The 11,292-nt window shown below is 52.9% G+C and overlaps 1 protein-coding gene across 1 annotated transcript; it reads left to right on the top strand.

Moving 5' to 3' along the window:
- The first annotated feature begins 4,409 nt into the window (after nt 1-4,409).
- Nucleotides 4,410-11,197, top strand: rnpepl1 (arginyl aminopeptidase like 1). The gene is made up of 11 exons (XM_078929832.1): nt 4,410-5,797; nt 6,128-6,268; nt 6,337-6,488; nt 6,567-6,683; nt 6,755-6,990; nt 7,119-7,232; nt 7,299-7,411; nt 8,173-8,281; nt 8,355-8,582; nt 9,509-9,651; nt 10,170-11,197. Exons 1-11 carry the CDS (start codon nt 5,312-5,314, stop codon nt 10,464-10,466), a joined length of 2,136 nt encoding a protein of 711 aa, XP_078785958.1. The 5' UTR covers nt 4,410-5,311; the 3' UTR covers nt 10,467-11,197.
- Nucleotides 11,198-11,292: the final 95 nt, after the last annotated feature.

Here is an 11,292-nt window from a genome sequence, read left to right on the forward strand (position 1 = left end):
CACGTGAAAATGAAAATGACAATACTGCCTCTCAGAAATAACATGAAGACTTCACAAAGCAAGTCTGACAATTAACAGCTACACCAACACCCGTTTGATCGATCAGCAGTGAAACAAACAAAAGAAATCAAACGAAAATTACAACAGAAATTCAAATGAACACATATTTGGAAAAAGAAAAGTGAAATATGTTCTGCAATATTGGCATGTTGTGCAATTCATCCTCATAAATAATATAGTTAACAGAACGAAATAATGTACAAAACTGATATTCTCCTCTGTGTGTCTGTCTGGAGGAACAGATATAGGTGCGGACGGACGGACGGACGTACTAATTATCCACTGGGGAAAGTTGTTTTCATATTAAAACATTTCTTCATAAGCTACAGAATTATGGTATTCATGCATATGCCTTTAGTTTGTTTTATTTTTGATAAAACAATGTATGGCGTATGTCTCAACCATTCAGAAAGCAACAAGAAATTACATTTGCTGATCAATTTCCCATTTCCAAGTGGATTATTACCGACATCCATCTGTAGCTCATAAAATGCCCCATCACAATGCGTAATGACGCACAATGGCTGATCTGAGAAGATGTGGCAAATGGAAGAATTGGGAGTGAACGCATCTTTAGACAGCAAGAAGACTTGTTGGCAAACGAGGACGAGTGGCTGATGAGCCGGTTCCGACTTCCTCCAGCCGTCCTGTTGGACCTCTGCGGGCTTTTGGGCCCGGCGTCACAGAGGAGAACTCGGAGGAACCACGCGTCACCCGGTGCATCTGGCGCTCCGGTGCCCCTCCCAATGGAGCGCTAGACGTTTTTTTTGCCTCGACTTTGATGTCCGACCTGCCACCGTTTGCCGCTCACGTGCCTTTTTGGCATTAGTAATGCCCACACTGTGCCCTCCAAACAACACTTTTCTCCTCTTTTCCACCTCGCCAACGATAACTTCTACTTCACATTGAGTCAAGTTAAGTTTTTTTGAATTCCTCTCGGTGTTTGCCATGATTTCCCAATCAATGAATATTCATTTGTGGGCGTTTCACGGACTATTTATGGGCAACTATGGGCGTGTCATGAAGCCGCAAAAGCTGCGCTGCATTTAGAATCGGTTGTGATTTATAAAGGGAAAGATGCGTAGGACGTGCGTGCGCACAGTTTTATAAATCCCAATATTTCTGTGCGTACGCACGTCCTATGTTTCATCTGTACGCCACTTCTGACGCAAATCCTACGCAAAGTTTTAGAAATGAGGCCCCAGGAGTTGATTAGAGGACTCGTGCTGCATTTGGAAGATTCTCCCGTGAACAGACAACATGCGGTCAGAGGAGCTCTCCATGCAGGTGAAAGGAGCCATCATTAAGATGAGAAAACAGAAAAAAACATGAAACCAGAAACTGCTACAGTATTAGGAGTGGCAACATCAACAGTGTGGTTCATCCTGAGACAGACAGAAAGCTCTGGTGAACTCAGCAACGCAAAAAGACCTGGACGTCCACGGAAGACAACAGTGGTGGATGATGGCAGAATCATTTCCACGGTGAAGAGGAACCATGGACCCGTGGAATAAAAGCTGAAAGTCTGCACTTCAATGGCATCTGAGTTGTTTTATTTCAAATTCACTGTGGTAATGAACAGAAACTAAGTTAGAAAGAATGTGTCTCTCTCCAAATATTTCTGGTCCTGACTGTAAGTTCTCTTTGAAGTCCTGTTGGTTACCATAGCAACATAACCTGCTCTGGAGTGGGTCAGAACAGAACCCAGGAAATTCAGAAAGTCTGATGTAAACTCAACTGGCCTGACTTGATCACACCTGTCCGGTCCCAAAGGCCTGTAGCTTGATGTGTGCTTATCCTGCCGACAAAGGGGCGTGGCTATGCCCCCACCTGTGTTGGTGAAGGCTCTTAGCTCCACCCCTTCCCCTGTGATGAACAGAGTGAGGTAAAAGCCCATGAGAGAAGACGACTCAGCGTCTTCACGGCTGCCGCCGGCGTTCATCATGCCTGCTCTGATAAATCAACCCAGTGGCCCTGGGGTGGAGCGTCCATCCTGGACTGGAAGGTCTTCAGTGGAGGTCAGCCTGAAGAATCATCGTGACAGTCGCTCAACAAAACCCAACATGTCCAGCAGAATAAAGTTCAATTCCCGCTCCGATCACATCCTGATCTGTGTTCAGGTGTCGTCTTTCTGTGACGACGCCATTTTTAGCCAAAATCCCAAAACCTGAGTTGACATAATTTCTGTAGAGCGGCAGGTGTTCATCAGAAATTCACCTCTCAGTTGTGGTCGGGATGTGAAGGAAGCCTGCACCACCCAGCCATATGTCTATCCGTCTATCCGTCTGTCCATCCATCTAGTTTTGATTCAGATTCCAGGCAGATAAAGACGTTCATGGATCTATTTGTCTGTAGGTGGATGATCAGAAAGGGGCGGAGCTTGGAGCTGGTGGCGGTCTTCATAGGTCCTCCGTCAGGCCTACAGGCTTTCATCAGCGGCACTTCTTTGGTCCTGATCAGAATTTGAAGAAATCCTCAGAAAAGCAGCTTTAAGCTGAATTTTCTTCATACATGTCCTCCATCATGAGAAACATGGAACATGTTAGAAACACCAAACAGCGTTTCCATCAGACTTTAAATCCCCCCCCCCCCCCCCCCCCCATGACATTTTGGTGTTTTGATTCTGAAGTTTTTAACCAAAAACCTAAATGTCTTAAAGTCATATTTCATGTTTATCGCTGTTTCCAAAGTCTCCTCTGGTGGGCGTGGCCATTGGTGCTGAGCTGAGTGGCTCCGCCCTTAACCCCCCCTTTCTGTCGGCTGCCTCAGTTTGACACAAAGGGGGGGGCACAAAGTTCAGCCAGCAGCACCATTTGAGACGGTCCCCGTCCCGCCTACTGTTGGGCGAAGGATGGAGAACCCAGACAGTCTGTGGCGGGAACCTGGAGCCGGAGCGGTCCGGACCACCGTGGCAGCTCCCGGGAGGCCAGACTGAGACTGAGAGACGATGGGATGAGGATCCGGCCTGCTCGGCCTCCAGAACTTCATGAAATGTTTCTATTTTCATGCAGGAAATAATCAAAAGGTGGTTGGTTTGAATCCCGTTTTTCTCTGGTTAATGCGGGACGGCAAAGCTTCAGACTGGGTCAGAGAGAAGAGCATGTGGAGAACATTTAGGACATGAATACATGCGGGGAACGCCGCCATGCGTCTGCTGCACCTGAGCTGACGAGCTTCCAGCTCCAAAAGTCTGGATGGGAAGAGTGGTTCTGTTCTAGAGGAGGAGGAACATGGAGAACACGCGTGTGGAAGGTTAGCATGAAGACCAGGAGAAACTCAGAAAAGAAAAGATTCTTCATGTTCTGAGGAAACACGCAAAACGGACCTGAGGAAAGAAATGCACCAGAGGAACCGGCAGAACCTCCAACAGAACCTCCAGCAGCAGAACCTCCAGGAGCAGAACCTCCAGGAGCAGAACCTGCAGCAGCAGAACCTGCAGCAGCAGAACCTGCAGCAGCAGAACCTGCAGCAGAACCTCCAGCAGCAGAACCTGCAGCAGAACCTGCAGCAGAACCTCCAGCAGCAGAACCTGCAGCAGAACCTGCAGCAGCAGAACCTGCAGCAGCAGAACCTGCAGCAGAACCTCCAGCAGCAGAACCTGCAGCAGAACCTGCAGCAGAACCTCCAGCAGCAGAACCTGCAGCAGAACCTGCAGCAGCAGAACCTGCAGCAGAACCTCCAGCAGCAGAACCTGCAGCAGCAGAACCTGCAGCAGAACCTCCAGCAGCAGAACCTGCAGCAGAACCTGCAGCAGAACCTCCAGCAGCAGAACCTGCAGCAGAACCTGCAGCAGCAGAACCTGCAGCAGCAGAACCTGCAGCAGAACCTCCTGCAGCAGAACCTCCAGCAGCAGAACCTGCAGCAGCAGAACCTCCAGCAGCAGAACCTGCAGCAGCAGAACCTCCAGCAGCAGAACCTCCAGCAGAACCTCCAGCAGCAGAACCTCCAGCAGCAGAACCTCCAGCAGAACCTCCAGCAGCAGCACTGAGGTCAGGTTGAGGGTCAACCCTGAACATTTTAGCTTCAGCCAGAAACCTTCACAGGTTCTCTGTGTGGATCTGGATCAGTCTGGATCAGTCTGGATCGGCTCGGCTCACAGATCAACAGAGGCATTTATGACATGTTGGATCCACATGGGAGTAAAGTCTGGTTCTGGTTCTGGTGGAGGGACAGGCTCAGCTCTGTCAGGACTGGAGACGCCTTTGCTCCACCCATTCTGTCTGATGTCCGGTTCTACTAGCAGTAAAAAGGTCACAGAACCGGGTCGCATGTTGTCGGACGTGTTCTTTGATCAAACACATGTTAGCACATGGGGGGGGGGGGGGGGTCCTGGTTGTTTCTGATGCTGAAGACAGAAGATCCTCCGGTTCTGGACGGACCTAAAGCTTACGAACCGTGGTCTCTGACACAGGAAGCCATGGTGGGTCCGGACCCTGAGGTTCGGGTCCTGAGGTCCGGGTCCGGGTCCCGTAGCCGCCTCAGCAGCGCCCCCCCGCGGCCCGCGGAAACTTTCCTGGCGCGGTTCTTCACTTCCTGTTTGTCCTCTTCCTCGGTCCCGTCTCCGGACGGTTCGGTTTCCCGGTGTCCGCCGCGTTCCCGGTTCCGAACCTGTCCGTTCCCTCCGGCTCCGTCACTCCTTCTGGACTGAACTCCGTGAACCGGGATCGACGCCCAGAACCGGTTCGCGGCAGCGAGAAGAGGAGCCGGTTCTGGTTCCTCCGACGCTCCTGATGGATTTCACTTAAAGTTCGTCTGCGGAGGCTCGGTTCTGTCTTCCGAGGGTTCGGGTACTCCCTACTAGCCTGCGGCACTAACCGGGTCAGCCGAACCGGTCGAAGTTCGACCTTTTTACGCCCCGGTTCGGTTCGGGCGGTGGGACTTCCCAGCTCCGGGTCCCGGGGTGTTTGGACTGTGTGCTACTGACCGAACCGGACCGTAAAGTTCTGCAAAGTTCCTTATTCTGATTTGTGGGTTCTTGACCCGAACCGGGTCCACTTGTGCTCACCGTTGGTGTCTGTGTTGACGGTTCTGGTTCTGAACAGTTCTGGACTTCTGGACTCTCCTTCATGGGTCTGCGGACAGGGTTCCCCGGTTCTGGGTCGTTGTGGTGCAGAAGAGTCCGGTTGGTGGCTGGACTGGAACTACTTTTGCGTGTTTCGGGACCCGGTTCTGTTTGGAGGAAGTTGGTTGACATCGGTCCAGATTTAGTCCCTCTCTGAGTTCTGTTGGTCTGGATCAGGTTCTGGTGACGATGGCAGAGCTCCACCAGACTCCCTCCTCTCTGTGCTGCTGCCGGAAATCCCTGCCGGTCCCCCGGGCCCAGAGTGCCGGTGGATCCGAGCGGGCCCCAGCGGGTCCAGAACCGAGGGCCCGGCGCCGCCCTCAGGTGGACGTGGCCTCGGCGTCGAACTTCAGCTGCTTCCAGCTGCATCACTTCCATCTGGACCTGTGGCTGAACTTTGCAGCTAAAGAAATGAGCGGCTGCCTGGTTCTGGACCTGGTTCCGGTCCAGCTGGGGATCAGCACGCTTGTTCTGGACTCCCACCCCTCGCTGCTGATCCACTCTATAAACTGTAAGACCCCCGAGGAGGATGGACACACGGAACCAGTCTCCCTCACGTATCGGGTCGACCCGTTCACGGACTACGGGTCTGGCCTCAGTATCAGCCTGCCCGACACCAAACCCGGCAAGAAGATCCAGATCACGGTCCGTTACACCACCACAGACGGGCCGGCGGTAAGAACCTTTTAGTATTTTGTGCTGGACGGGTCTTTAGAACCAGAATCATGTTTGTTGGGTTACAATCTTTGGAGGTTCTGAAGGAGATCTGGAATGAGCCGGGACAGAACCCCCGACCCAGGTTCTGAAGATTCTTCACCCTGCCTGTTTGCTGGAGAACTGGGTCGGGTGGAACCAGATCAGGGCTGGAGTTGTAGACCAACCGAAGCCTGTACACCAGCAGAATCTTTTTGGATCAGAACCTGCGACTGAGGAGGGTCGGGCTGCGGGGCTCCTGAGGCCCCGCCTTCACATGATGATGATGATGATGATGGTGCCGCTCCCCAGATCTGGTGGCTGGACCCGGAGCTGACCTGCGGCGGGGCGCGGCCCCTGGTCTTCACGCAGGGACACTCGGTCTGCAACCGTTCCCTGTTCCCCTGCTTCGACACCCCCGCCGTGAAGAGCACCTACACGGCGGCCGTGCGGGTGAGTCCGGCCTCCGGCGCCGTGGACCTAGCGGGGCCTCTGCTCTTCACGGTGCGGTTCCTCCCCAGGTCCCGGACGGGGTGACGGTCCTCATGAGCGCGTCTCAGAGCTGGTTCTCCGAGCAGGACCGGGTCTTCCACTTCTCCATGGACTTCCCGGTTCCGTCCTACCTGGTGGCTCTGGTGGCGGGAGAGCTGGAGCACGAGGACGTCGGTCCGAGGTAGGTCCCGCCTGGACGCACCTGGGGGGCTTTGCTTGGTGGGGGCTGGAAGCTGAAAAGGCTCCGTTCCCTCCCCAGGAGTCGAGTGTGGGCGGAGCCTTGTCTGCTGGCCGCCGCGGCGAAGCAGCTGGATGGCGGCCTGGAGCGCTGGCTGGCCGTGGCGGAGAAGCTGTTCGGACCGTACCTGTGGGGCAGGTCAGCCTTTGAGCATGGCAGCAAAGCGTTAGGAAGTGATGAGGAATGGCGCTGATGGCGTTGACCTTCAGGTGCGACATCGTCTTCCTGCCCCCCGCCTTCCCCATCGTGGCCATGGAGAACCCCTGCCTCACCTTCATCATCGCCTCCATCTTGGAAAGCAGCGACTTCCTGCTCATCGACGTCATCCACGAGATCGCACACGGCTGGTTTGGGAACGCCGTCACCAACGCCACCTGGGAGGAGATGTGGCTGAGCGAAGGCCTGGCCACCTACGCCCAGCGCCGCATCACCACCCAGGCTTACGGTGAGAGAGCCACGCCCCCCTGAGGTGTGAGTAGTGGCGTCCTCCGCTCATTACTGCCCCCTCCGGCTTCGGTCCGGAACCGCCTGCCAGAACCAGGTGAGCCTCACTGACTGACACCTGTCCTGCAGGTGAGGCGTTCACCTGCCTGGAGACGGTGGTTCGTCTGGACGCTCTGCACCGACAGCTGCGTCTGCTCGGAGACAACAACCCTGTGAGCAAACTGCAGGTTCAGTTTGAGCCAGGTAAGCGCCGCTCGCTCTCAGGTGTGTTTCCTGTCAGGTGAGTCTCACCGCTGCCTCCTCCCCCAGGTGTGAACCCCAGCACGCTCATGAACCTGTTCACCTACGAGAAGGGCTTCTGCTTCGTGTCGTACCTGTCAGAGCTCAGCGGGGACGTCAAGCGCTTCGACCGCTTCCTCAAGGTCAGTGCACACGCACGTGCACGTGTGGTGAGAGGAGGCAGAAGGTTTGATGATGCAGGTCCTCACGGACGCTGACGGACGCTGAACCACATGTCCAGAGTCTTTCCCTGGTAATAAAAAGCCTTTGTGTCTTTGTGTGTGTGTGCACATATGTGCATGTGTCTGCTCGTGTCCGTGTGTGTGCACGTGTATCTGTGTGTGTGCACCTATCTGTGTGCACGTGTCTTCATGTGTGCACGTGTCTGCGTGTGCGTGTCCCTGTGTGTCTGCTCGTGTTTGTGTGCACGTATCTGTGTGCACGTATCTTTGTGCACGTGTCTGGGTGTGTGTGCATGTATCTGTGTGCACGTGTGTGCACGTATCTGTGTGCACGTGTCTGCATGTGTGCACGTGTCTTGTGTGCGTGCACGTATTTGTGTGCACGTATCTTCGTGCACGTGTCTGTGTGTGTGTACACGTATCTGTGTGCACGTGTGTGCACGTATCTGTGTGCACGTGTCTGCATGTGTGCACGTGTCTTGTGTGCGTGCACGTATTTGTGTGCACGTATCTTCGTGCACGTGTCTGTGTGTGTGCACGTGTCTTCTGTGCGTGCATGTGTCTCTATGTGTGTGCACGTATCTTTGTGCACGTGTCTGCGTGTGTGTACACGTATCTGTGTGCACGTGTCTGCTCGTGTCTGTGTGCACGTGTCTGTGTGCACGTGTCTTGTGTGTGTGTGTGTGCACGTGTCTGCGTGTGTGCACGTGTCTTGTGTGTAGGACTACATCTCAGAGTTCCAGTTTCAGAGCGTGGGGGCTCAGGACCTCATCGAGTTCTTCCTGCGTTACTTCCCAGAGCTGCAGGCCGCCGCCGTCACCACGAGGGAAGGTGGGCGTGAACCGCCACGTTGGTCCTCCTACAGTGCCACTCCCCCTCTGTGACATCACACGTTTCCTCTCAGGCATGGAGTTTGACCGCTGGCTGAGCGGCTGTGGGGCCCCCCCCTTTGAGCCGGACCTGTCGGCGGGTGGCGCTCTGATCGGGCCGGTCCAGGATCTGTGTGATGTGTGGAGATGTGCGGACCCGCCCACCCCTCAGACCCTCTCTGCCCATGACCTGTCAGGGTGGAGCACCTTTCAGGTGGTTCTGTTCCTGGACCGCATGCTGGACCAAACACCACTGCCCCGCGGTACGAAGTCCTTCAGGGAAATATTAGCTCATGCTAGCTCAACTCATGCTAACTCAACTCATGCTAGCTCAGGTCATGCTAGCTCAGCTAATGCTAGCTCAACTCATGCTAGCTCAGCTCGTACTAGCTCAACTCATGCTCACTCAGCTAATGCTAGCTCAGCTAATGCTAACTCAACTCATGCTAGCTCAGGTCATGCTAGCTCAGCTAATGCTAGCTCAACTCATACTAGCTCAGCTAATGCTAGCTCAACTCATGCTAGCTCAGCTCGTACTAGCTCAACTCATGCTAACTCAGCTAATGCTAGCTCAGCTAATGCTAGCTCAACTCATAATAGCTCAGCTAATGCTAGCTTTACTCATGCTAGCTCAACTCGTGCTAGCTCAACTCATGCTAACTCAGCTCATGCTAACTCAGCTAATGCTAGCTGAGCTAATGCTAGCTGAGCTAATGCTAGCTCAGGTCATGCTAGCTCAGCTAATGCTAGCTCAACTCATACTAGCTCAGCTAATGCTAACTCAACTCATGCTAGCTTAAGTCATGCTAGCTCAGCTAATGCTAGCTCAGCTCATGCTAGCTTTACTCATGCTAGCTCAACTCATGCTAGCTCAGCTCGTACTAGCTCAACTCATGCTAACTCAGCTAATGCTAGCTCAGCTCATGCTAACTCAACTCATGCTAGCTTAAGTCATGCTAGCTCAGCTAATGCTAGCTCAGCTCATGCTAGCTTTACTCATGCTAGCTCAGCTCGTGCTAGCTCAACTCATGCTAACTCAGCTCATGCTAACTCAGCTAATGCTAGCTCAGGTCATGCTAGCTCAGCTCATGTTAACTCAACTCATGCTAGCTCAACTCATGCTAACTCAGCTATTGCTAGCGTTCAAAGACCAAGAAGTTCTCCTCAGTAAGTCGTTTTTGTCTGTCAGATGTGATGGCGAGTTTCTCCAGGTCGTACTCGCCACTGTTTGACGTTCTGAACGCCGAGGTCCAGATCCGCTGGCTGCAGATGGTGGTGAGGAACACGTTCTATCCAGAGCTACCCAGAGTTCGCGCCTTCCTGCAAAAACACGTAAGAACACGTTTGTGATGTTCTCAAAGAGCCAACAGACCTTCTGATGTTCTGCCTGATCAGTGATTGACGAAAAAAGGCAAGACTACAGGAAGTCCTTCTAATACCGGAGGACCAACGCCCTGCAGCGGGCGTTGCATTTGGTGACAATGAGTGGGAGGAGCCTCTGTAAACCTGGGTGATGATGAGTGGGAGGAGCCTCTGATGATGAGTGGGAGGAGCCTCTGTAATCCTGGGTGATGATGAGTGGGAGGAGTCTCTCTAAACACTAGGTGATGATGAGTGGAAGGAGCCATTCTCTCCCTCATCTGATGATTGGCCACCCGGCGGTATTGGTAACTCACTGGAGTTTGGTACTGGAGGGACGGTGGCTGATGAAGGTTGAAAATGTTCGATTCCTGCCAGCGGGTCACCACAGTGGACCGCTGCAGTGACGGTGGTGGAGCAGCGCATTAGGTTGGGGGTTAGTTGGTCTGGTTGCTGGTCAGTCTTTCTGACCCCGACCTCTGCCCCAACAGACCTCCAGGATGTACACGGTGCCGCTGTACGAGGACCTGGTTACCGGGGTGATGAAGTGCGTTGCCGTGGAGGTCTTCTACCAGACGCAGCGGCGCCTGCACCCCAACCTCCGGCGGACTCTGCAGCAGATCCTGTTTCAGACCGGCTTGGTTCCAACCAATCAAAGCTGCCCACCCCTGCCTGGAACCCCCTTCTCCCCCCCCGGTTCCTCACAGCCCACTGTCCCGGCCGCCACCACCACCGCTGCCGGGAAAACGGCCGCCATGGCTCTTCTGGATGTCAACGTCTCTGCGTAAGCCAACGGGAAGTTCTGTCCAGGGACTTATGGGATGTTAGCTTCAACCTGGGCTGTGATTGGCTGAGCCGAAGCCGACTCCACCTTCGATCTACCTGTAACACCTGGAGATCTGGAGCTGAGACGGACAGGTCAGGCTGTAGAAGAAAGTGAACCAGGTTCATTTCAGAACCAGGTCCACTTTGTTAGTGAAACCAGCCACAAACGTTCAGGGTTCTGCAGAACCTCTGCAAGGAACCGAGGAGAAGCTCAGCACAGAGGCTTCCTCTGCTCTTTAAACATGATGCTGCACAAAATGAAAGCTCTCTGTTCCCAGCTGACAGTGAACGCATCGTCAGAGGGGAAGAAAATAGCCTAAATTCAAATGTAAAAGTGAAAACAAGCTGCAGAAATCTCAACAAAAGATAAAAAGAAAATTAAAAAAGTTTGACATAAATTTGGATACATTTTTTTTAAAACGGGGTTTCTATAACATGACACTTATTTTGAAAGAATGTTCGTCTTCTGGCTGTAGCAGCATTTACCGGAAATGTAAAGTCAGCACTTTATGCTGTACCGGAAGTTCCCAGCTTTCCCTTCACAGTAAAAGCATGAATGAATTCTCAGGTTCCTGTCTTTCATGTTTTACACTCTGAAGAGATTCTGATGCTTTAAATGATACTAAAGGAAAAGGAAACGACAACAATCATGATGTGGCAATCTATCTAATAAAGTTTGCACAATTTGTTTTCATATTTTTGTCATTCCGGGTCAAAGTAAATGAAGCTTTTTTGTGACTGAAACGGCATCTCATCTGTGAATTTTTCTCAATTCTTTGGAAGTTTATT

Source organism: Oryzias latipes, chromosome 13 (genome assembly GCF_053564925.1).
Source record: "Oryzias latipes strain Hd-rR chromosome 13, Olatipes_Hd-rR_3.1".
NCBI lineage: Eukaryota > Metazoa > Chordata > Actinopteri > Beloniformes > Adrianichthyidae > Oryzias > Oryzias latipes.

Bases quoted from the DNA above. Each gene is read 5' to 3' on its own strand.
- rnpepl1 (XM_078929832.1), top strand. From the start codon at position 5,312: ATGGCAGAGCTCCACCAGACTCCCTCCTCTCTGTGCTGCTGCCGGAAA. The intron at 5,798-6,127 runs GTAAGAACCTTT...GCCGCTCCCCAG, and splicing joins CCACCACAGACGGGCCGGCG to ATCTGGTGGCTGGACCCGGA. The intron at 9,652-10,169 runs GTAAGAACACGT...CTGCCCCAACAG, and splicing joins GCGCCTTCCTGCAAAAACAC to ACCTCCAGGATGTACACGGT.